At 33.2% G+C, this 27,917-nt stretch overlaps 1 protein-coding gene across 6 annotated transcripts; it reads right to left on the bottom strand.

Annotated features, from left to right (window-relative positions):
• Nucleotides 1-6,310: 6,310 nt before the first annotated feature.
• LOC121984597 (traB domain-containing protein-like) lies at nt 6,311-26,534 on the bottom strand. Of its 6 annotated transcripts, none has more exons than XM_042537606.1 (7): nt 26,096-26,534; nt 12,799-12,908; nt 12,618-12,721; nt 12,459-12,533; nt 12,263-12,373; nt 11,161-11,256; nt 6,311-6,825 (listed from the first exon to the last, which is right to left on the bottom strand). In XM_042537606.1, the coding sequence occupies exons 1-7, from the start codon at nt 26,518-26,520 to the stop codon at nt 6,559-6,561; spliced, it is 1,188 nt and encodes a 395-aa protein (XP_042393540.1). In that variant the 5' UTR covers nt 26,521-26,534; the 3' UTR covers nt 6,311-6,558. The 6 variants fall into 6 exon arrangements, with proteins under 6 accessions (XP_042393540.1, XP_042393548.1, XP_042393585.1 ...); XM_042537614.1 differs by having other exon boundaries at nt 12,618-12,706; XM_042537651.1 differs by having other exon boundaries at nt 12,618-12,706; nt 12,799-12,921; nt 26,092-26,230.
• Nucleotides 26,535-27,917: the final 1,383 nt, after the last annotated feature.

Here is a 27,917-nt window from a genome sequence, read left to right as displayed (position 1 = left end):
ATCGATAAGTGAAATATGAAGTCGGACAAAGGATTAATGGGTGTAAATTGAATAGTTGGAGAAAAATATGAGCATAAATAGTTGCATGATAATAAGCGAACGGATGATTTTTTTCAAGTAACGAGATTTTGATTCTCATACAGTACAAATAAATATATACAACGCTCAATCGCTCATGGCACTGAGTTATTCCCATTGTCCATCCATTGTCCATCGATGATTTTTAAGATAATCGGTAGATTTTTTTTTTTTTTAATAAGATCGAGCTAATCCTCTGGATAGATAAATAAAAAAATAGAAATATCCGGACACGACCCTAAATAATTTATTTTTAAAAAGTGTTTATTTGTTCATTATAAAATATTTTACATGTGAAAACCATTTTCTTTTTTTTTTTAAGAAGACAAAAGAAAAGAATTTTCCTTTTCTAGGGTAGATCGACTAGTGTACTTATCCATTTTTGCACATGTGGCCCACTTGACCCCAATCGACCTATTTGATCCAATTAATTCACAAGGCTGATTTACCAACACGACCACCTAACCGATTGGTTTGGCCCAATTAGATTGACTTTCCCACTTAACCCGCTTGACTAACCACTAACAGTTCTCTTGAGATGAATGGCTTAATTTTAGTTGTTATTATTATTCAGGTGAAACAATTGTTATTATTAATGAGCTAAAGTGATTTTTTCCTCTTCATTGCTTGAAATCAGAAGCGGCCATGCTCGTGAGCGGCCGTGCTTGCGCCTGCGAGCGACGAGAGGCTGCTCGCAGCACGACCGTGCTCCCGTGCGGTGAGCGGTCGTGCTCGCGCTCACGAGAGGCCTTGCTTGTGCCAGTGAGAGCGAGCAACCAGTGAGCGGCTGAGCTCTTGCTGCTCGTGCTCGTGAGCTTTCGTGAGGGGGGACGCCGCACTCGCAAACGGCCATGAGGGAATGCTAGTGCATGCGAGGCTGAGACAAGGAGGACGTGACGAGAAGGAAAGAAACTCGTTCCGTCGGATTTTGGGTGGATAAAAGTTTGCTAAGAAATCTATTGGTGGATAGATTTGTAAATCCATCCGTCTATTCTTCCATTCTTACAAAATAAATAGTAAAAAGTTTTCCTTTTCTCAATTTTTGAATCTATCCTCCCAAATAAAATGACCCTAAAAATGTGTGGAAATGAAGAGGAAAAGAAAGAGAGAGACATCCGAAGTTGGCCACGCCTTGGGACTGAGACTGTCCATGGCCTGCGACTGCGTGGGACGGCCACCTGCATAGGGCAGCACGAGATGACCACCTACGCGAGACAACTATGCCGGGCCTTGTGAGTGGCCCCATAGTCCCACCGAATCAAAGCCGAAAGGCGGCCATGGGCCCATGTAGAGTAGCCCGTAGCTACTCGTGATTTGCATGGTTGAGGTAGTGACAAGCCATCAGGTAAATGACTCAGGTATATTTTTATTTGAATAGATATAAAAATATATAAAATTTGATCCCACGAATGTGGATTCATAATTCCGACCCTCTATTATTTTATAATAAGTAAAATAGATGAAAAACCATCCTTTTTCATAAAATAAATACCAAAAAAAATTAAGCATGAAAAACTTTCTTTAATTTTTAAATTCGTCATCTCAAATAAACAAGGCGTCAGACTTGTGTGAAGTGCAAGAAAAAAGTTTATGGCCTTATTCTTCTTCTATGGAATTGTGTTGCTATTCTTCAAAGTGTGACTTCGAAGATTCTCTTCCAGGTGGCCTTGTCCCTTTTTTACCAGCCACAATTATGCCAAAACTTTTGCAAAGGATGGAATGTGTCTTTGTAATGGTTTTAACTATCTAGTGAGTATGGACAAATTGACACTTTTTCTCCTTTAAGCAATCTAAAAGTGCATGTGTCACTCATCCAAAACTCTCATGGTTAGTTCATAGTTAGTAGGTAATTTTAGTTTCTTCACCTCTCTAATATATTGCAATACTTTTATATTATAATAATTTAGATATTCAATTTTTTAAATGGACTAATTCGGTTGCATAGAAGTTTTTTATTTACCATCCGAGGAAATGAATCCGTAAGTACACCGCAGTTAAGAATCGATTCGTAAATATCTGATTAACTGCCAAAGTACTTTACCATCCACCGTAACAGGGGCAAATAGGCTGCAATGCTTGATTTTTTATTGTGTTGGTTGGTTATGGATCATAATTTGAGGAGGGAAAAATATGTCAATCTATAGAAGAAAAATTCTAAAAGAGGCACATCAATCGACAAGGTGTCACTTGGTCCATGGGGTAGTATTTTATTCCTTATCGACTTTAGTAAAATAGTTATTCTTAGATCTTATAACAAGTACCAACAAGAAACAAGTGTTTTGATGAAATCATGATTCCAATATTCATGATTTCGGTATTTTTGGTACTATTCTAAGGAATTGGAATCTAACTTATCCAATTCGAGACTACTTAATTAAATTTCCAAGTTAACGCAAGGGATCGATGTCTTCACTGCCTTCTTGGATCCTTTAGTTGCATTCTTATACATGAGAGAATATTTGATTTCTTCTTAGACTTTGATTGACCTCTATCAATCAATAAAGAGTAGGCACTTCCCTTAAATGTCAACTTATATCACAGTCCGACTTTGTTGTAATTCACTCTTTGACTTCTTGTAATCATGTTAATTTATCGTGATTTGATTCCGTTGCAGGGTATATTTGATTTCTTCTTAAACTTTGATTGACCTCTAGCAATCAATGAAAAGTAGACCTTTTACTTAGATGTGAACGTACATCATAATTTTGTACGATCGTAGAAGTCGAGAGGTGAGTCTTATTCGTTTAAAATCTTTTCTTGTCATCTTATTTCGTAAAATTGAATCAAATTAATAGTAACGGAAATAAAGTAAAGGACATAATTTAATTTTACTTGATTTGTAGTCTAGTGACTATTACTTCAAGATCCGTGATTTTTGATTACTTCCGATCGATAATCTAATATAGTTCTTCTCATCGAAAATTATCAGAGAAGAAGTAGATTCATACAAGTACAAGATGTATAGAAAATGTAAGTACAATAATATACCAACAACAAATGAACTAGATGAAGCGTAAGTTATCAGAACGTCATAATAGTTGAAGCTTGCACGAGTAACAGTAGCACAGACGAGACACTGCACAAAGAGAAATTGATGTTTAGTTCGAACTCCAAGAATTTCTTTTATAGACACCGTTCGGTCGACTAAAAAATTAATTTGCTAACTAAACCTTTTCATCGACGGAACCTCTATCCATCGATTAAACTCCGCGCCCTTCCTTGTTTGCTCTAATCATATCTGTGTGGTTCGATCGATTGACCAGGTTATCTGTCGATGGAACCACTGGATTCCTTTCCTTGACGATTTGATCTAATCGGCTATTGTTACCTTTTATGGATCGATTGACTGATCCGTCAACGGATCCAGTTGTCTTCCATTTTTGTTTTGTCGTGATATGATCTCTGCCACACTGGTTGGATCGGTTGACTGATCCCACGGATCAGTCGACCAAATCCTCAATCAAACCCAAATTTTATTTATCTATAAAATAAAGTTAGCATATTAGTATAATAATAGTAATCCTTCAAAACAAGGTTAGATAATAGATGAAATAGATGCATGAGTATGACAGTTAGGATTATCTTGATCTCAACTTAAAAATTTCTGTTGGTTTCTTCAGTTGGATCAACTCTTAAGGTTTGTCCTGACTGGGGCATGATCTCACAACTACACTCCAGAAGCTTACTTTAACTTACTCGCCAAACATTTAGTCCTCCAGACCTATTTAGATCTTTTATGGTTCTGGTTAATGTTTTACAACAACCAAATCCACTAAGACTTTCATATAACACTGAATTAGTAGAATAAATATAAAATAGTAAAATAAAGCAGTGCTCATAGCATTCAAGATTTGTTGATCCGGTCGATCGTGCATGGTCAACCGAAAACCTTTCAGTCACACTTGCTTGGAGTTCACTCCTCCAAGTCTTTTCACTACATAGGGTTCACTCTCCTAATATTTTCTTTTACTTAAAGTTTATGTTGGATCGAAAAGAATTTAGATATCTCCACAATGACATGATATTGTCCACTTTGGGTCTAAGTCCTCATGGTTTTACTCTTGGACTCTACCCAAAAGGGCTCATACCAATGGAGATATCTTTCTCTTTATAAACTCATGATCTTTCCCATGTGTTTTCAATGTGGGACTATGTTTGTAACCTTGCAACATTAACAATTTACTTTTTAAAGACTTCTCATTACCTAGAGTTCACTCCCCTAGGCTTTTCCCCTGCTTAGAGTTCACTTTTCTAAGATTTCTCATTACCTAGGGTTCACTCAGGATTTTTCCCTTGTTTAGACTTCTCATTATCTAGGTTCACTCTGCTGGGGTTTTCCTTTCCGTAGAGTTTATTTCTCTAAGACTTGTCATTACCTAGGATTCACTCCCATAAGATTTTTTCCATACTTAGAGTTCACTCCTCTAAAACTTCTCATTATCTAGGGTTCACTTCCCTAGAGTTTTCCTTTGCTTAGAGTTCACTCTTCTCATTATCTAGGGTTCACTCCCCTATGATTTTCCCTTGTTTACAGTTCACTTCTCTAAGACTTCTCATTACCTTGAGTTACCTCTCCCTAGGATTTTCTATTACCTAACCTCCAGTCAGGACTCCTCACTTGCCTAACCTCCAGTTAGGACTCCTCACATGCCTAACTTTAAGTTAAGACTTTTCTTTGCCTAACCTAAGTTAGGACTTTCTTTTGCATAACCTCCAATTGAGACTTTCCTTACTAGTCATCCAATCAATATTGGCCTGACTAAACATCTTGACTAGGTTAACCTTAACCAAACTCTATTTAAATATATTGTCAAACAAATACAAAATCTAGTGGTAAATTGTACCAACAAATTTAACTTTATATAATTTATTGTTTGACTAATCTTCTCAAGATATCCAAAGCTATTATTAAATTTTTTTTAGGACTTTTCTCATACTATCCTTTCCACTTGGTGAAAGGTGAGAGGCCTTTGGCCTGAAGGATTTTCAATTGCTTCCAAGTGTTCCGTTCTACTATACATAAATAGGATAGTTATTGTGCAAAGTAATCTATCTACATGAGGAGAGTTTGTGCCATAATTGATTTTGTTTGATGGTTCCTTGTGGCTTGTGCTAGGTTCCTTCTTATCACTCAAACTTACCACCGAGATATCTATTATTATGAGAGTAAAGTGATTTCTTCTCTTGGATATTTCATCTTCTTTGGAGGATGATATGTCGTTCTATATTGCCCTCAAGGTTTTTTTTTCTTCAACTTAGGGGAATTAGTCTTGAAGTGCCCATCCTTATTGCAATTAATGCAAGCGGTGTCTTTTTTTTCCCCTTAGCTTCTTCTCTCATCATTAAGCATCTACTTGATGCCACTCGTGTGCAATTTCTTGTTCTTCTTGGTTGCTCTCTTCACCATGTGAGCTATGTGTGAGTCTTCATCACTTCGGGAGATGAAGAGAGTGATAATGGTGGTGATGGTGGTAGTTAACCATCCTCTTCAACTTTCTCTTGGACCAAATGTAACCTATTTCTTGGTTTACTTGGAATTTTAGTTTAATTCTTCATGAAGGTGATTTGCCTATTATCTATCTTGCATCATGAAATTTTGTAATTAATTCATCAGAAGTTCCCTCTTGACAATCTTGGAATCAAAGGTGTCCTCATGCAATTTGATCAACTTCCCTCGTAAATCCTTTGCATTTGGGAAAGGTCTCTCCTTATTTAATTCTTCCGTTGGGAGACCATACTACAAAGTAATTATGGACTTAAAATTTTCTAGAAACTTTTCCTTTACTTCTTCACTGATTTTTTTTCTTCACTATCGTTCATAAGTCAAAAAATCCACCATGAAGTAATATTTCATTCAACTCTTCCAAAAGCCAAAATTTACTTCATTGATATAATAAAAGTGAAGGACCCACTTTTATCAGTGGTCAGCCGGCCATCGATATTTAATTAAGGAGGTTCCTTCTGATCGATCACCAACAATATACTTCAATGAATATTTCAGCAAGGGCAAGAATATTTATAGACTTACAAATAAGTGGTCTCATTTGGCCAGTTTTTGACAAGTAGATATTGGCAGAAAATAAAAAGTGCAAAAGTTAAAGACAATTTTGTCAACAACAATCATTTTATATATAAGATTTATATTTTTTACAATGTTAATATTTTTTATCTTGACCATATCTCTATGGTTGTTTTTTTAATCTAACCCTTCTTCCCTGTCTAATTCCCAGTATCAACAAATATAAGCAATATATTCATTTCAAAGATTCAACTTCATACAAAATACTTAACCTGATGCTGAAAATTCTTTTGGCAATCAGATGATCACCAGAATAGTTCACTAGCAGTTAATGATATGAAATGAAAACAAATGATTGAACACCCACTTTGTTAAGCCTAGTAATACTCACATCAAATAGATTTAGTAGCAGAATACTTAGCTCAAGGATGGAAGTTATTGAAATCTGATAGTGATGTGCACTATAATGTTGTCTTCAATTGCTCATATAGTAACCAAAGTATAAAGCCCAGAATAGTGTCCCTGAGTAAACTCCTGAGCAAATCAGCTTGCCAGCGATTCTTGTATGTCCGACCCGATTTTTCACCAGCAAGGTCGCGGAACCGCAAATCCCCCTGATCAGATATCAATGCGAAGACAACCCCATTCATGTGACCTTTTCCAATGACCCCAAGTACTTTCTTGCTCTTGTTCACAGCTTTGCTCCTTTTGAGAGACCATGCAAGATACTAAAAGCAAAGAAAAAAGATCTGATTCAGACTGGCTGAAGGGACATGCTGACAAATAGAAATTGCACATGGGATTGGAGTTCCCAGAGTCACTTTAATAATTGATTCATATGCCAAAAATTTAGGAAGTATATGAAGAGAATAAACAAGTGGCTTGAACTTGAAGGGCTATATCCTCTATTTATCCTTTACATGGCTTTTAAAGAAGCCAATCATTGCTAGATGGCTTGGGCCATCCATTGGTTTGGATCACTTTTGAGTGACACACTATCCTTTGTTGCTTGGCGTCATGCAATTGTTAATATAGGTGTTATAGGAGCAAATCACACGTTAAAGGTGTTTAGAAATCTTGGGATAGATGAAGTTGTGGGTTGGTTAGTGATCATTGCAAGGTTTAAAATCTAGAATTGTACCAAAATTTTGATTTTTGATTGGAACAACAAGGTTTTGATACTATATCATGTCATATCGGTTCCAATACTTGGCGGTTGGCTAGTAATCATTGCCGAGAGAAAACATGAAAGAAAGGGAGAAGCTCAACACAATCTCATCGAATCATAGTTATCCCATTGCTTACTGACACAATCTCTCTCGATCTCTCCCAACATCATAGAAGCCATAACACAAAAAAGAATAATTGATGAGGTTAGGTATTGTATTTTATCCTATTTTAATTTTTTACATCCTAAATTAACGCCAAAGGATCCCGGAGAAGGGTCTATTGTAGCTTTGCGAGAGGCTGTTTATGACACTCGTAAAGCTAAGGCTCCCCTTCTTTTTACATCCTAAATTATTTTTCTTAATTTTAGACAACTAATTAAGCTGCATCAAACTAATATTTAGATTTTGGAGATTAAATCAAAGTCAATTAAGAGTTGAGTGGAGCTCATTAAGTATACGCGATGAATAAGGTCAGGTGGGTTCAAACCAAACTCAATTTGAACTTATTTTGGTCAGTTAAGAACTGAACCAAGTTTATTATATAGGATTAAGGGTGTTTATTTAGGTTAGTGTAATTTTTTAGAAAGGTTCAGATTTCTTAATATTCTTCTCCCTCTCTTTTGATGCCCTCTTCTTACTCCTCTCCTTAATTCTTCTACCTAACTTGCTGCCAACTATCCGCTGTGCGCATCATTTCTCAGTGAGCCTTGATAGCTTTCTCCCCTCTTCTCCAAAAGTCCTTCTCTCTCCCTAAGTCTCTCTCCCTCTTGTATCTCTTTCCACCACACATGATTATTGGCACTCAAGAAAGCTCTATTTTCCCCATGGTGCAACTATCAACGCCCGAGAAACTAAGGAAAGCTTTGGTGCCAATATCGTAGTCATCCCACATGTTGGTCGGTAGCAAACAGACACAACGGTAATTTTTTCCTATGTAGACCAGCACATCTTGACACTTAATCCACGGATCATTGGCTAGGGGACAAAGTGGATGTAATGTAGGCAGCAAATCACTCACAGCATGACCTATTGAACTTGATCAAGCTCGATCAAGGATTTTCTGAGTCAAACATCAAGCTTCATATGAGGTGTGACACAAGGATACACATTTGATTGCAATCTTTATAACATGCGGGCAAATTTCCTATCATTAATTCCTTACACATTTCGTGCAACACTTTTTTAGACCCATAGATCTGCCTTTTTCCCAAATCCCCTTAGGGACTATCCTGATGTCATGTTTGTGATAGAGCATTGATCTCCTAAGGCTCCGATGGTCAGAAAGGATTTAAAGGACTCCCCGGAAGCTAAAAGTTATCAGCTGTTTTGAAGACTATGTCTGGGATTCTAAGATATGCTTTAGAACTTGTCCATTTGGATGGATAAGTCAAAGGATTGATGGATAAATAGATAGATGATTCATATATCATCCATTGGGTTGTTTGATTAGAACGATGCATAGATCAAGTGGATAAGTCAAAGGAAAAAGATGTTGACTTATCCCTCATTTTTAACCCTCTTAAATCAAAAGGAAGGAGGAAAGGATAATTCCCTCTTTAATCTTTATAAACATATTAACCATATGTTGATTATTGCTCATGAATTCCCTTGCATGCCACCACCATAAATTCATCAAAATTTTCCTAATGCATTGTAGCCCATGCACTAACATCCTCTATGTGCCCACAATAGCCACATCATCCACCTCCTCAAGACCAATGTTGGCATTCATTGTACTAACATCTCCTTTTAAAAATATAATTGATTAATTATAAATGAATAATTTAAAATAAAATAGTTGAATAGTTGAACTAAAAAATTATAACAAGAATTTTAAAAGATTACTTGATGATTTAAAAAAAACAATTTTAATCACTAAGGTAAAATTTCAGATTGTTGACTTTTGGTTTGATTATCACGGTATCATATCACCATCTATATTTAATAAAGCATATTATTGATTTATACATTCCATCAAGTTGATTCATAATTAGAAGTTTATTATGGCGTAGTGTCTTGTGATGTGGTTAATTTATTTCTTTTTGTTAAATTGATTGACAGATAAAGTTTAATTCATCCTTATGTTTATTAAAACTTTTTTTTTTCAGTTCATCAAAAAGAATCATCTAAAACTAAACATTATTCATTTTATAAATTGTTGAATATAAATTATTATATAAAAGTTAATTAGATGGAATGAGAGAAGGGATATGAATTGAAGAGAAAAGAGTATTATTGAGTTTTTACCAAATTTAATTATGCATCCTTAGACTTATCCTCTAACTCAAGAAGTGAAAGAAGGAAGAATATGAATGCAATATCTGGAATTATGCTTTAATGTGAAACTACAATTGTGATTCTAAGATGTGCTTTAATGTGAGACTATAGCTGGAATTCGAAGAAATGCTTTCATGTGCCATTCAAAGATATTTCTATAAGAAGTGCATACATTTAGTATTGCCATAACCCACCTCGATGTCGTATTCATCGAGTAGAACCCCCTTTGTTTAGGAAATTTCTATTCTTTATTATAGAGGATAGAAGGGTATGCACTAAGCATTACTCTTTGTACTTATGTTGAACCAAGTAACACTGAACTTGGGACGACCAACCCCGCCCCACAAAAATTTTCCACCGGCCGCTAAGATAAATTCGGAAGCGCTCACGGCGAGCAGCCCAGAAGCCCGACATCCCGTGATTGCGCGACACATTTGGAGGAAAAATCCTTGAAAATGTGTCGTCGCTAGGGATCGAACCACGGGTGCCTGGGTGACAACTTGACGCCCTTCCGCTGTACCATAGCCCCAGGGGCGTTTACTCTTTGTACTTATGAAATGATGTGATCTATATCTTTGAGCTCCAAAGAGAATGCATTTCACTTGGACCATCCTTGACAACTCCCTAATCTACCAAGGGAAATCATAAGTTTCCTGTCATTGATGCTTGGATGTTAGTAATAATTGGATGTTGGTCTCTCCTAACACACTCTCACCGACAAACATCCCATTTTTCAAATTAGTTAATTATTTAATAAGCATTAATAGCCCATAAAATTATTTATATCGCTTATTAGAAAGTTTAATTAATCTATATAGAGAGAGTTATGTGACTTTATATTCACATTAATTATATGGCCACCCATGCAATGGATTAACATGGCATTATACAACTTGCTAGATCTAGATTAGGGATTCAATGACATCTAGAATGGAACTAGGATAGTCAAACACAAGTTTCATCTATCTCCATTTTTTTATCTTGAATAGAATGGCCTAACTTTTTTCATGTTTTTACTAATTTTTTTCCTTGTTAATGCCTTGCATATTTATGGGTAGACCAAAATTTCTTTAAGAAAAATATTCAAGGGGACAAAAAACACATTTGCTTTAAATAATGTCTTAGTCGGTGTATGTTGCCCTCCATAGTATTTTTTGTACCATTGTGATGATATTCGAAGAATAACTGCATAAGGGAATCTAGGAAGTCATCCTTGAACTTTTGTCTTTGTGTTGGCCGTATCCCAAGACCTATGCTTAAATTGGTCATTGTGTCTATAATTTTTGAAACTTGTAGTTGGAACTTGTCATGGCTTTATTATCTTCTATGTCCTTTAGTTTTCAACTAAGCTATTTTTCTTTCATGGGATACATAGTATGTGATAGAACCTAGTAGGAACTTTGCTATAGGGTTCCTGACATCGAGGGCTGGAAAAATCTCTCCTCGAGGATGTTGAACAAGCTTACTATAGTAATTATTATTTCAAATCTTAAATATGTTTAAAACTTATCCAAACTTATTCAATAGCCTATAAAGGAAGTACTATATTCTGCATTGCTCACATGAGAACATTTGAGTTGGATGAAATAAAAGTTATAAGTAGCACAGAAAACATACTGTATCACGCTCATGGACCAGAGGCTGCAGGAGAGAAGGATATGAAGCACTTAGAGACTCGTACAACTTATAGGGACTACCATACATACCCTGATTCTGCATTTTAAACAATTAAAATAATCAAAGCTGAAAAATAAGAGATGACCAAATTAACGCTATTGGCAATAACGCTTTCTCTAAGATGGAAGCATTATTTTAAATTATAGCCACGAATGGACAAAACATGTAGTGCTTACACTGAAAGTTTAAAGACTAATCTGTAAATTTGTGTTTCTAAAGGAACTTATACAGTAAGAATTATTGGAATCACCATTGAACTCCTCATAGCTATCATAATTCTCACACTCTCAATCTAACTTCAGTGGTTAGGTAATGTTTACACCATTGGCGGTGCAGATGAATTTAATGGTATTTCTACAGTTTACAGAGCTCATTAGTTCTTAAAATTTGTCACACTAAACCAGCAAGGTGTTGCTTTTTCTCTCTCTAAATCTCCCTTCATTTGCACTTCGTTCATCTTTAGCAAGATAAAGAATATTTTCCACTCTCATTTTGTCCATTGTTTGCGTTTGCAATGAATAACATAAACTAGATCATACGTCTTTATTATCTATCTCAAATTTTTGAGACATCCAAAGTAGAAATCTGAACAAGCTTCTAAGTAGTTGCGCATGACATTTACTGCCCGACTTGCACGTCTATGATTTATGCAACTAATATAGTAATTTATGCAAGACATAACTGAATGCTTCTTGAAAAAGCAAAATCTATTTCTAACAAAGCAAATTGCTATTAGAGAAGGATTTGAACTGCTATTACAATCTCCAAACCAATATTTTTTAATCCTATAAAATAAGATAGAAGTGATCAAGCATTTTTCTAAGGGATGTCATTACAAGTATCATATGCAGGTATCATCAAATAAGACTAGCAAATAAAACCTTGCATTATGACTATTATGCAATGCTCAAAGAAAGACAAATAAACAAGATAATAGTGAGACTGGATTAGAAAATACATACAACCATCTAAAAACATAATGGTATCAAGCTTACAATTGAAGAACAGAGAAGGTACACAAGGGAAGAGGGATATAAAAAACCTTCATATCACTTTCAGGAAGTTCAGATGATGATGAAGATATACCACGAAAAAGTGACATAACCAATCTCAATTTTTCACTCCAATTAAGAGAACTCCAAGCTCTTTCTAGCTGAAAAACAAAGAAGAATTCATAATGATGTACATCACAAGCGTTCAAAACAATTGTCCATTGATATGAATGATCAGCTACATACAGTAATCTCAATTGGACGATCACCCAGAACAATTTGAGCACCAATATCTTCAGAAACCTTCCTAGCAGCACGGAACTGCAGATGAAATAAAACGGCACAATAATGATTCCGGATAGTATGTTTTTGAGGTAAAGTTGGATAAGTACAAGTTCCTACAACCTCGTCTCCAAATGATCGATTTGCGCCAGAAGATATCTTGGATGAGAAAATTGCTAAGAGCAAACGCAAAGCAAGAGCACTTTGTCCACCTGTAGTTGCATTCACTATCACCTTTTTTCACATAAGGATTTTACATTTCCATGGAAAAAAAAACAAAATTTTGCATGCCTGAGCTACTGACCTAAATTTATGCTGCGACTGATGGCTCCAAAGAATTTAGACCCACTCAAGGAAAACATGTTTGATTTTAGAGAAGCATCCTCAGTAGTGGATGCATACATTATTCCAGCCCTGAATGTTGACTCTGGAATCAAACAAGTTAGCCAACCAAAAATGATTCAACTTCAATGTACCTAAAAGAAATCAAGAATTAAAAAAAAAACTACAGAAAAGAAATGCTAAAGTTCAGATGCTTTTTGAAGCAACAAGGTTATATTTTTCAGTAGTAGATGTCTATAAGACTCATAAAATTAGAACTATTTGCAAGAAGGATATATATAACATTGGATTTGTCCTTGAAGATTTAGAGAGGAGTCTGACTCATATATACTTTATGATGATTGTTCCCTCATGTCTCACAGTGGTCTTGTCCTAGCTTTGTGCTTGAAGAGATTAAAAGAATCTGTTATAGAAAAGCTGTCGATTAAGAAATGGGTGGTCCCATTTGCTTTGAACTTTTTAAATCACCAATCTAGAACCTAGATATTTTCAAAAGAATGTAAAAGATGCACAAGAAGGAAAAACCTCCCATTGAGCATAAAAAAGACATTCACACAAAGGAATCCACCACTTACCTAATGTTGCCTGTTACAAGCACCGCTTTGCCATTTCCTGTTTAAGAATCCATTCAGTTTGTTCCGATGCCTAAATCTCTGAATTTGAATTATATTGTGAATATTTCGAGAGGAGTCTAACTCATATATACTTTATGATGATTGTTTCCTCATATCTCACAGTGGTCTTGTCCTAGCTTTGTGCTTGAAGAGATTAAAAGAATCTGTTATAGAAAAGCTTTGTCGATTAAGAAATGGGTGGTGCCATTTGCTTTGAAATTTGAAGATCACCAATCTAGCACCTAGAGATTTCAAAAGAAAGTTAAAGATGCACAAGAAGGACAAAACATCCCAATGAGCATAAACAAGACATATCACACAGGAATCCACTTACCTAACGTTGCCTATTACAAGCACCTCTTTGCCATATCCTGTTTACGAATCCATTCAGTTTCTTCCAATACCTAAATCTCTAAATTTGAATTAAATTTTGCCTACTTCATATTTGAATCAAGCATATGATACACACTCAATATATTATTGGTTGATTTAGACTTTTCAATTTAAGATTGCCATATTAATAATAATCAGAGGTTTGATTTTTTTCATTTGGTAATTAACATTTTTTATTATTTTAGTATTACATAGGGAATAATTATATTCTTATTAAGCTTAATATATTTTTTATATTTAGAATATTTATTTATGAACTTATTGTCGAGTCTATAAAAAAGGGGAGCCTTGACAAGGGTAAAGTTACTATCATGTGACCTGGAGGTTACGGGTTCGAGTTTCAGAAATAGCCTCTTGCAAAGCTGCATACAATAGACTCTTCCTTGACTTTACATTGGCAGGAGCTTTATGCACCAGGCTACTCTTTTATTGTTGAGTCTATAAAAAAAGTTTAGATCTGAATAATTGATTATCTGTAAGCTAATACAGTTCCCAATTTGACTTCTCCGTGTGAGAGTTTTTTACTCTATCTTTTTCATTTCGTCAACTTCATTCCAAGTTCCTAGGTGGTTCAAAGATTCAATTTTGGTGTCGTGTAAATTGATATCAATGCTGAAGCATGGTAGTCTAGTCACAGTACTAGTTACCTTTAGTTCTTTATCATCCTCATGATTCAGCGATATCCTTATCCACAACTCTTCCCTAGTTGTCCTCTTTAATAGGGTTTCCACACTCTCTCATCATCTTCATACATTGTCGACCTTGCTTCTACCAAAAAGTTTTGTTACCACAACACTAACAACATTAAAAGAGAGAGAGAGAAAATAAAGTTTAAAAAAATAAGAAAAAAAGCAGCAAAAACAAAAGCTAAAAAAAAGTTGACAAAAAAATATATTATTGTACTAAAGGAAAAAAAAAACTATTTTCACATCGCTTCCCTTCTCCATCACTTTCCTGTGTCATCTACCATCTCCATCATTCCGCTATTAGTATGTTCCACCACTACTGCTTCCTCTCTTCATTTATTTTTATGACCAACTTCTCCACACCAACAATCAACCCCAATCACAACATTGTCGATCTACCGTCCTCCTCCTCAGTATAGATCTTCTCTTAACTGATTTTTTACTACAAACTTTATTGTGACTCCATTCACAATCATCATCGATGACAATCATAACCGCACATGATAGTTGTTGCAGTAGATTCCATTGTTACCACCTCCATCCATTGAAAGAGGCAACAATCATTCATCACCTTGTTGCCCCTTATCTACTATGGTTCTTGTGCATCAAATCTCGCACTCGAGTGCAACCTCTATTTATGCCACATATTGTGCAACTTTTATCTATAGTTGACCTCACACTCTGGAGCTCTCCCTCCCACATATATTTCACACCGATGGTCAACTTTGACCAACCAACATCTCCTCTTCCTCTAAAAACATCAACAAACAAAGCAACACTAGAATAGGAAAAATGTTAAAAAAAAAAAAAAGGAACAGAAGTAGAGGTCCAAAAAAAGAAAGGAGGAAACAAGAGTTCAATTGAGAAAGAAAAAACATAAGAAAGGAAAAAAAAAATAAAGATTAAGAAAAGAGAAAGTTAGAAGAAAAAAAAGTGAGGGAAAAAAAATGAAAAACAAAGCAACCATTGAAAAAATTCAACATGAATATATCAATGACTTCAACAGACTCCAACCAATGAAAAATAATGATGATCCAATAAGGGCAAAATGAGTATCTTCATCCATTAGTCCAACTCAAAACTCGGGCAACTTCAACATCTACAAAGTTCACATCATCTTAGTATAAACATATTTTATTTCCTTAAAAATTGATTTTTGCTTATGTGGTGTTAATTTTAAATTGCTCACATTTAATTAATTTTTCACACAATTTCATACATAGTATGACATTATTCATGAAAAAAAATATCATCATTTGTTAGTAATTTAGTTTAGTCATATCCATAAAAAAAACTTATTTAGGTTAGTTATTATCCATAACAAAATTATATATATATATACACACACTTATTTTAGTCACCATCCACCAAAAAGATAAAAAATAAATAAATAGAATTATTATCATCCTCTTTACTTGTACTTAATTTGTTTACTATCCATCATATTCTCCTACATTATATTTATTGCATTATTTTATAATTGGCATTACTAATCACTATTTAGATCCACGTTATAAGTGGAAACACCATAACTTCCATTAAATATATGCAAGATATACATTATAGGAGGAAGAGATACCAACTAAATTATATTCATGGGAATGACTTTAATGAAAATTCTCCATACACTACTAAATTTAGGAGCAACATATACACAAAATCAGAATCACATCATCTCACCTAAGAAAAGAATCTAATAATTATCTAAAAAAATAACAATTGTTGTAAACCGTGTTAGGAGAATGCTCCTATATTTGATGGAAATATAAACCCTAATATATTTCTTGATTGGTTAAATAACATTCAAAATCATTTTAGCCAACATAATTTAACCACAATTGAACGAGTATGATTTGTCAAATTCACATTTAGTGGAATGGTAAAAAATCATTAGCGATATATCCAAAGCATTAGAGATCAAGATGAATAAGAATGGATCATACAATGTTATGAAATGAAAAGGCAATTAATGACAAGATGTCTAACTAAAAATTAAGAAAACAAATATATAAAATAAAACATCCTTCCTTAAGTGAATTAAGTTCTCTTACATTCCATGAACGGTAGCTAATGAAAGAAGGGCAAAAATCATAAGGGTGCCCATCATTTGACAAATCGTTAGATGGGCCTCTTTTCCAATTAAAGTCAAATGAGTGCCCCATTTAAAATAAACTACCCATACCAGATTTGTAGCTGCTACAATGTGTAGCAGCTGGTTGCTAACTTCTACAATAGTGTCATTATCTTATGTTGATTTTCTTATTGGAAAGTGACAACATGGTTAAAACAATATTTCAATAAGCAAAACAAACTAAGAGGACTCTATGATACTCACTACATTTCAAATGAACATTATCTGATTATGATCGGTTATGTAGAAGCTAACAATAGTTGCTACAACATGTAGTAGGTTGCTAGCTTCTATAATAGTATCATTATCTTATGTTGATTTTGGTTATTAGAAAGTGATAGTTTGGTTAAAACAATATATCAATGAGCAAAACAAATTAAGGGAACTTCATGACACCCACTACATTTCAAATGAACATTATCCAATCATAACCGGCAGGGTAGAAGCTAGTAGGTAGTTGTTATAACATGTAGCAACTAGTTGTTAACTTCTATAACAGTATCATTATCTTATGTTGATTCTTATTATTAGAGTGATAATCTAGTTAAAATAATATTTCAATGAGCAAAACAAATTAAGGGGACTCAATGACACCCACTACATTTCAAATGAACAATATTCGATCACAATTGGCTATGTAGAAGCTAGCAAGCAGTTGTTACAACGTTTAACAGATTACTAGCTTCTACAACAATATCATTATCTTATGTTGAATTTGGTTATTGAAGAGTGATAGTTTGGTTAAAACAATATTTCAATGAGCAAAACAGACTAAGGGGATTTCATGACATCCACTATATTTCAAATGAACATTATCTGATCACAATTGACTGTGTAGAAGCTAGCAAGTAGTTGCTACAACGTGTAGCAGCCGGTTGCTAGCTTCTACACGTTGTAATAGCTACCTGTTAGCTGCTACAACTACTACCTTAAAATTGGTCCAAGGGTATTTCGGATAGTTTGCTTTAAATGGGGCGTCCATATGATGATTTGTCAAATGATGGACGCCTTTTTAGTTTTTGCCCATCAAAGAATTTATGCTCAAATAAACCTTTTGATAACATCGGTAAAACATCTTTTTGGTGGCACACTGGCAGTTTAGAAAAGTCTCCTAATGGCACATTTAATGAGTCTCTTAACAATGCAATCTTAGAAAATTCTCTTGTTGACTTAACTGACCATGACTTAAGCTCTTAGTTATTAACTCATTCATTTTATCCAAAGAAGTCGAAAGACGAAACTAAAGAGGCCAAGCAACATGAATAAATAATAAAATATACCAACTTAATAACTAACAAATCACTCTGCATGGGTCTTGATGATCATCAAATAGCTGAATTAAATGTCTTATTTTCTTGTAACTACCAAACTAAGAGCTTCCCTTTGCAAATGAGAAATATATCTACCAAAACTTGGATAAGAATTGTACAGAAATTCTATATTACATTCATTAATTTAAATTTCCTTATCACATTTACATTAGATGCATTTATATCATTTATATCTTCTTTATTAGATTATATTGTGAGGAAAATTGATCAAAATGTTTGTTTATTTAACTTCTTAAGTTATTTAAACACAAGTTCAATTTTAAATTACAAGATATGTTAATTTGTGGGAGAAGTTCAAGTATTCATCTTCATATGTTGATTTTGTTACATGTTTTGCGAAACCATCTTTATCATTATTGTGTTTGTGCCACGTGATTTCAATGCAGGCAAGAACGTCATTTTGTCATACAATAAACTTAGATGCTCCCTTACTTGTGAAGGACATTAAAAAAGAAATATCTCAGTCAAAGTGCACAAAGATAAATAAAATAAATCAATTTTTTTCTCATTGGAAGGAACGTTTAAAAATAAAATAATGAAGAAACACTATAGACAAACAAAGTTAGAAACAATGACCTAAGAAGATACGCAAACAACTCAATAAGAGTTGAGTTCTCTTGTGTGGAGGGAGCATAATGCAGACGGGGAAATACATAATACAAATAAGAAATTAATTTTGAAGAAAATAAATTGAAGATAAATTTTAAATTAGTGCATCTGTGATAAAATAAAGAAATTGAAAAATTATTCAAGATTCTACATCCACAATAATTTAGAGATTTGATTGTCATTTGATAATTAACATTTTTATTTTAGTAATAAATAGAGATTAATTATGATCCCTATTAAACTAGGATTAATATATTTTTTATATAGAGTATATATTTTCATATTTATTGTCGAGTATAATGTATAAAAGAAGTTGAGGGTCATGTGATTAATTATCTTTTAAATTAATATAATTTTTAATTATTATTTTTTTCGCTTAGTCAATTTCGTTCCAAGTTCATAGGTTACATACCACTAGGAAACTTATTTCATTTGCAAAGAATACACCGGACTGATGAAGTTATCCTAAATAGAAAATAGAAGTATCCCGTAATAACTGGTGAACATGAAAGATGTAAAACCAAAAGGATCAGTTCATAACAATTCCCAGGTTCTCACTCCCACCCTAAATCATAATTCTCTTGATAAATTTAATGTAAATGTTAGTATGTTAGTGGGTTGATGAGGTGGCATGAAAGTTAAGTGGTTATAGAGACTGTCCAAGTTTAATGTATTTAAAGTAGTGGTTACATAGTTGAGTTAGTAGATAAGAAATAATGAGATAATGGTTATATTAGGGAGTTAGTGGTTAATGTTGAGGAGTTAGTGGAATATAATTAAAGGGTTAGTGGATTAGTGAGTAAGTTATATATTAGCCAACAAGTAGGCTATTTGTTTATCAATGATATATTGAGAAAATTATTTCATCCTCATCATTTATTCTCGACTCTTCTATTATTTTTCTTAACCATGGTTTCAGAGCTAAGTTTCGAAAAGAGTTATGTCTTCCGAATTTTTGTACAACTAGTCATTCCTCGATTTGATGGTCACTATAACCATTGGAGAATGCTCATGGAGAATTTCTTATGGTGCAAAAAATATTGGATGGTCGTGATTTTTGGAGTAACAGAACCAACAGAAGATGTTGTGCTAACAGATACACAATTGAAGAATTTTAAAGCAAAGAATTATCTCTTCCAAGCAGAGTTGTCAAAAGTGCTTGCTTCGCTCACTTAAGCGCGAAGCGCAGCGAGGCACAAGCTTCACGCTTCTGGGAACTCGGAAGCACAAGAGTTCCAAGAAGTGTGTGCTTCATGCAAAAGCGAACACTTCGCCTTTGCACGAAGCGCGGACCTCTTTTGTTGGTTTTTTTTTTTGTTTTTTTTATAAGTTTAAAGCCCTAAACTCTCTAATTTCCGTCTACTTAAACGAAGCACCGCTGCCTCTTCGTTTGCATCTCGCCGCCGTGCTTCTTCGATCTTCGATCACTTGTAAGCGCTTCGTCTCTCATCTTAGTAAATTTCTTTTTATTAGAATGTTTCCAATGTCTTCAGCATCCCGCAACCCTTCCGGCGGCTCCAGATGCGTCGCGTCGTCGCAAGACGCTTCCGGCGTCACAGGACGCGTGGCGAGACGCTTCCGGCGTCACAGGACGCGTCGTGGGACGTTTCCAGTGCCACCAGAAACGTTGCGGGACGCCTCCAGTAGCGCAGGAAGGGTCGTCGGGCCCCTCCGACGAAGCCGGCGCCTCGGACGGTGTCGTAAGTGTCCGTGACGCCTCCGATGCCACCAAGGTGTTGTGGTCACGATCCAAGTATACGTTTTTTTTTAAATTTAATTAAATCTAATAACTCCTAACTTTAATGGCGTAATTTGAATAAATTTTTATAAAGCCTAATTAAACTATGCCAATAAAATATATAAAAATATATTTAAAATAAAAAATCTAATAAATTTTATTAATTAATATAAATCAGATTTAAAATTTATAAAAAATATATTTAAAATAAAAAAAACTAATAAATTTTATTAATTAATATAAATCAGATTTAAAATTTATAAAAAAATATTTTTAAATATAAAAAAATATGATTAATTTATATAAATAAGATTTAAATATATAAAAAATATATTTAATTTTTTTATTAATTCAAATAAATCAGTAAATCAGATTTAAAAATTAAATACCTAAAAAATATATTTAAAATAAAAAATATGATAAGTTATATTAATTAGATTTATATATATATAAAATATATTTAAAATTAAAAAATCTAATAAATTTTATTAATTTATATAAATCATTAAATTAAATTTAAATATATAAAAAATATATTTAAAATAAAAAAGTCTAGTAAATTTTATTAATTCATATAAATTAGTAAATTAGATTTAAATATATAAAAAATATTTTAAATAAAAAATTCTAATAAATTTTTATTAATTCATGTAAATCAGATTTATATTCTATAATTAATTTTTTCCTATTTATATTTTTTATTGATTGATTATTATTGATTCCAACCGTCTTAATTCTTAATCATATCAAATACAACAATTCCATCAACTCGAAAGGATATTGCTTGAAATTATGCAACATGTTCAAATCCTAAAAATCCAAATATTGTCAGTTGTATTTTTTTTTGTGGTAAATTAACAAATGACAGGATTTATCGACACAAGCTACATTTAGTTGGGGGCAATAGAAATGTGAAAGCTTATCCAAAATGTCCCCAACATCTTAAAGAAGAAATTAGAGAGTTCATGCAAAAATAAAGAGAAATTTGAAGAATCAAATAGATGAAATTCCTCATTCTGATGATATTAATGATTTGGAAGATTTGGAAGAACATGAAGATGATCATCAAACTAAAGTGAAAGGGAAATGACTAATATCCAATCCAAGCAACCATCCTACGGTCCAAGGTAAAAAGTGTAAACAAACTGAACCTATAAATCTTTATTTTATGAAAAATGTCGATGAAATTGTCAAACAAAGACGTGCAAAAAAAACAAAGGACAATTTGATGAAAATAAAAAGAAGTTGAGAGATATTGCAGTTGAGAAATTTGCAAGATGGATGTATGATACTGAAATTTCTTTCAATGCTGTTAAATATGATTCTTTTGAGCTTTGTATTGAATCTGTTGGACAATTTGAATTGGGAATGAAACCTCCATCATATCATGAAATGAGGGTTAAGTATTTGAATAAGGAGTTGGCAAATACAAACTCTCTTCTCAAATTCCATGAAAAAAATCACGCTAAGTTTGAGTGCACAATCATTGATGAACGGATAAAAAGGGTAGGACTCTTATAAATTTTTTGGTGAATGGTCCAAAGGAAGCATATTTGTTGAATCAGTTGATGTTTCAGGCTATTCGCACACAGCTGACAAAATGTTTGAGTTATTTTCTAAATTTGTGTATCACATTGGCGAGAAAAATGTGGTTCAGATTGTAACAAATAATGTAAGCTGCAATGTCAGTGCAGGTAATATTTTAAATTTTGGTTACTTTAAATTAATAATTGGGTCACATTTTTAATTTTTTTTACTAAATTTTGTTTTTAGATCGTCTTTTGGAAAACTGATTTCCACACTTGTACTGGACTCCCGTACAACTCATTGTTTAGATTTGTTGCTCGAGGATATATTCAAAATTCCTCATCTCAAATTGCATGAACGAGCGTTGATGGTGAATGGTTATATTTACAACAGACCATATGTATTAAGCATGATGAGAGAGTTTACGGGACCTAGAGGCATGGTAAGAACCAAACATGTTTCGCAACTGTTTTTTTTTTCTCTTTAAAGCAGTTTCATGTTATAACAAACAAATCTAAGAAAGATGTTTACATCAGAAAAGTGGGCAAATAGTCGATTTTCTAAAGAGACGGTTGGAAAACGTGTAGCAGAAGTGATATTGATCCCTTCTTTTTGGAAAAATATGATTTTTGCATTAAAAGTTGGCAATCCATTGGTGAAAGTATTATGGCTGGTAAATGGTGAAAAAAGTTATATTTAGAAGTCAATGAACAGAGCCAAAGAAGCTATCGCTGCGTCATTTAACAATAATGAAGAGAAATATCATAGCGTTTTTGAATTCATTGACAAAAGATGAAACGTTCAACTCCATCGACCTTTGCATGCAGCCAGATATTTCTTGAATCTGGAGTGTTTTTACTTAAACCCTGACAAAGAAAATGATACAGAAGTAATGGAGGGTTTGTACAACTACATATCTAGTTTGGTGAGAGGTAAGAATTTACAAGATAAGATTACAAATCAATTGAAAAAGTACACAAAAGCAAAAGGACTTTTTGGTTTGCCAATGACTATCCGATAAAGAACTTCAAAATCACCAAGTAAATTTGTAAATAATATATTGTGCAATATCAATATTGGATAGTAATAAAGTTAATCTTATAATTTATATGATTTTGTATTTCAAGTTGATTGGTGGTCTTCTTATAGTGCATCAACGCCTGAATTAAAAACATTTGCAATGAAGATTTTAAACCTCACATGATCTTCTTCAGACTGTGAATGTAATTGGAGTGTTTTTGAACATATAAGTTTGAAGTTTTTTTAATACATATTAAAATTTATATTATGGACCTAACTTTTTATTTTTTAATTTTTTTTATAGATACATTCTAAGAAAAGAAATAGGTTGTCTCAACAATGATTGAATGATTTAGTATATATTAAGTATAACAAAGCTTTGAGGCGAAAATATGGCATGCGAGATAAGATTGATCCTATTACTTTGTCAGAGATAGATGATAGTAATGAATGGTTGTTGGAAAAATTAGATGACAGTGATAAAGACAATGATAATGATTTTGTCTATGAAAGTGAAGATTTGCGTTGGAGTGATGTAGCACGAGTATCTAGGGGTGGTGAAAGTGCATATGACTTTTAATCTCGAAATGTGTCTTCTTCAAAAGGAGCATCATCATCATCTGCTTTAGCAAAAAGAAAGTAATTTTCAACTCAAACTAATCTTGTAGATGAAGAAGAGACTAACCTTGATGATGAAACTGAAGAAGATACCGATGGATACAAATCAAGCGATGGAGCTGATGACGTAAATTTGGACAATGAAGATGAAGAAGATGATCATTTTGATATTTTATATTTCATCTATCACATTTTTAAAGATTTTTTATTTATTTTTAGTTTTTTTGAATAATCTACAGTTTCATCAAAAAAAAATATTATGGTTATAGTTATTTGGATTTTTAAAGACATTTCAAAGACTTTTAATAGATATAATAGTCCTTTTGTTTATTACAGTTTCATAAAAAAAAAATATTATGGTTATAGCTATTTGGATTTTTAAAGACATTTCAAAGACTTTTAATAGATATAATAGTCCTTTTGTTTATTACGTCTTTTTTTCCATAAAGCCTGCGCCCCAAGACCCTTGAGCACTTTTTTGTGCCTTGTGCTTTTGACAACTATGCTTCCAAGCTATTGATCGCTCAATCTTAGAAACCATTCTCTGCAAGGATACCGCTAAAGATATTTGAGATTCCATGAAAAAGAAGTACCAAGGTACGACAAGGGCTAAGAGGCAATAGCTTCAAGCACTTTGATCAGAGTTCAAAATGCTCCGAATGAAATCAAGAGAACTATTTTTCAAGAACGAATTATTGATGTTCTCATTATCGTCAAAATTTAATTTTGTTGTCTGCACTATTAAAGAAGAAATGATATAAGTCTACTTTCAATTGATGAATTAGAAAGTTTATTGTTGGTTTATGAGCAAAAAATCAATCGACATGAAAAATAGGAGCAAGCATTAAAGGCTTTATCACTCTACAAATGATAAAAGTGATAGTGGATGAGGAAGAAGTAGAGCAGGTAGAAACAACAATGATCGTGGTAACCAACAACAAAATCAATATCAAGAGAGTTATTTTCAAAGAAGAGATATAGGTTTCGAGGCCTTTGTAGCTTTTAAAAGTTATAAAGTATTGGTTGAGAAATAAATAGGCAACTCGATTAAGGTTCTGCATACGAATCATTGTGGAGAATATAACTCACATGAATTTGCAAATCTTTATGACAATCATGGGATCAAGAGGCAACTTACAGTAGCTTACACACCCCAATAGAATGATGTATGCACGAAGAAGAATCGTACTATTATGAATATGGTGTGAAGCCTTCTAACACCAAGTGATATTCTAAAAAAAATGGTCAGAAGTAGTTAATTGGAGCATTTTTACATTGAATAGAAGTCCACATTATTTGTTCAAAATATGTCCATAGAGGAAGCTTGGAGCGGAAGAAAACCTCTGTCGATCATTTTTTTATTTTTTTTAGTGTATTGCCCATGCTCCTATTCCAGATGAAAGGAGAAAGAAGTTAGACGACAAAGGTGAAAAATGCATTTTTTTTTTTTTTGTATGAGTAATACATCAAAAACTTATAGATTATTTAATCTCCGCACTAAAAAAATCATTATCAGTAATGATGACGTCTTTGATGAAAAAGCCCACTTGGTTGTGGAATCAAAATAGAGTTAAAGAAAATATTCATGTAGATTTTGATGATGATAAGAAAGTGCAGTAGCCTATGCAGGATGAACAACATGAGGAAGTCACTCAAAATATTCCAATAGTAAATCAAAGTCCAAGTAAAGTTGAATCATAAAGGAATGTGTTCGAAGAAGACCAACATGGATGTTTAATTACGAGGTGATTGGAATTGATCAAGGTGAAAATCCACTAACATATTTTACCTTATTTTCATATTGTGACCCTACTATCTTTGAAGTGATGGTCAAAGAACCAAAATGAAAAAAGGCTATGGATGATGAAATTACATGGGAGTTATGTGATCTTCTTAAAGGGCAAAAGACAATTGGTGTAAAGTGGATTTACAAGACAAGGCTAAAAAAAATCCTTAAAAAAAAATACATTTCAAAGAGGATGAACCTACTTAGATTTATTGTGACAATAGTTCAGCAATAAAGCTTTCTAAAAGTCCAATGTTACATGGTTGAAAAGTGAAGATCAAATTGTTGATATACTAACCAAGCTTCTCAAATTTCCTATATTTCAAAAGCTCTGAAGACTACTTGGTGTTTCTACATAGAGTTTTAAATTTTGAATTTTTATTAAACTGATTGCTGAATTTGGAACATCAATTTAAGGGAGGGGTTGTTGATAAAATTTAATGTAAATGTTATTAAGTTAGTGGCTTAATGAGGTGGCAAAGAGTGAAAATTAGTGGTTATAGACACCCTCCAGGTTCGATGTATTTAAAGTAGTAGTTATTTAGTTGAGTTAGTGGATGAGAGATAATGAGATAATGGTTGTATTAGGGAGTTAATAGTTAATGTTGAGGAGTTAGTGGAGTATAATTAAAGGTTTAGTGCATTAGTGAGTAAGTTATGTATTAGCCTATTTATTTATCAATGAGATATTGAGAAAATTTATTTTTTCCTCACTCTTCTATTATTTTTCTTAACAAATTCATCCAAGGCATAAAAATCGATTTGAGAAAAGAAACAAGACATTCGAACTGAAAAATCATACTCGCCTGCCCCTACAGAGCTCTACGACTACGTTATCTGGCCTCACAGCCCTCGCAACGCGCTCCACGTCCGATGCTGACTTCCTCGAGAGGTGCGAGGTCCCAATGAGCCAGATGACCTCCGGCTCCACGAACTCGGACCTCCAGCTAGGGACCGGACCGAACCTGCCCTTCTCGATGAGAACCAGCGAGCCGTCCTCCACGAGGTCCATTAGCTCCGGGTGCGCTGCGGTCACCGCGGATCGGGAATCTTGCAGCACCTCCGCCTGGTAGTCGAATCCGTAAGGAGGAGGGCGGATCGAAGCCTTAGGGTTGAAGAGCCTCCGTGATCTCAACGGACACGGACGAAGCGGCCAACGAGAGAAGGGGCGGGGCGGAGCGAGGTGGAGGGAAGAAGGAGCGTACTTAAACGACGCTTCCATGACGGACATCGGAGGATGAGGCCGTTTCCTTGATTCAGAATAAATAAATAGGAGTAGCGGAGCGGAGGGCTCCACGATTTTAAGAAATAGAAATTGGTATTAGTTTGGATAGAGGCCTCAAATCGTTTCAATTAAATTATTATGCATAATTTTAATTATTAAATAATTATATAATTAATATTATAAAAAATTAAATATAATCTAATATTATTTGATTTAATTTTTATAATATTTATTTTAGGAAAAAAAATTATTAACCTAAAATCACATAAAATCTCATACTTCTAAAATAATCATGTTCATAATCTTGAAGTCAAACGAGTTAATACTAAAGTAGTTTTATAAATTCAAATTTAATTTTAACATGTTATAATCAGTGAGATTGATTTTATACCTATTTTGACAATACACTTATTAATATAAAATCATTTTAATTATCAAGGATTTTAAGCATATTAACATGCCATTTTAAATTAAGATGGAACAGGTTGTGTGTTATTCTAAGGAAAAATTTGCATGCAGTCTCCATTGACAAACATAACTTTACATGTAGTCCCTATTTTTCAAATTTTTTATTTTCACTCCCTAGCCAAACATATTTACCTAATTACCCATGATATTTTTAGGTATAAAAAGTTCAAAAATCAGTATAATTCATCTTAAATTCAGTACATTAAATTTAGAATCTAGTATATTTTTTATCAAATTAAGTACGATTTTTTTTTTCATCTTAATTGGATGGAAAATATATTAGATTTTCTTTAAATGGTACTCAATTGGATGAAAAATATACTAGATTTTCTTTAAATGATAAATAGTGTTGAATTTAGGAGGATTATATTAAGAAAAAAATTGTACTCAATTTAATAGAAAATATACTCGATTCTAGTTTAAAGTGCTGAATTTAATAGGAATTATACTCGTTTTTAGACTATTTGTACCTAAAAAAATATGAGAGTTAATTTTGATAGAAAATATACACGATTTTCTTTAAATGGTACTCAATTGGATGAAAATATACTAAATTTTGTTTAAATAGTACTGAATTTAGGAGAAATTATATTAAGCAGGGAAAAATCATGCTCAATTTAATAGAAAATATACTTGATTCTAATGTAAAATACTGAATTTAACATGAATTATACTCGTTTTTAGATTTTTTATATATAAAAAATATGAGAGATAATTTTGATAGAAAATATACTCTATTCTATTATAAAATACTGACTTTAAGAAGAATTATACTCATTCTTGGACTTTTTATACCTAAAAAATCTGAGGGTAATTAGGTCATGATATTTACATGAGGGGAGTTGAAGCAAAGGAAACTTTGCATGTAGGGAGTGAAAATAAAGTTTTTTGGATAGAGGGACTGCATGCAAAATTAAGAATGGGATTGGAGATTT

The sequence above is a fragment of the Zingiber officinale genome, chromosome 1B (genome assembly GCF_018446385.1).
Source record: "Zingiber officinale cultivar Zhangliang chromosome 1B, Zo_v1.1, whole genome shotgun sequence".
NCBI lineage: Eukaryota > Viridiplantae > Streptophyta > Magnoliopsida > Zingiberales > Zingiberaceae > Zingiber > Zingiber officinale.
This window is presented reverse-complemented; position numbering and strand designations above follow the sequence as displayed.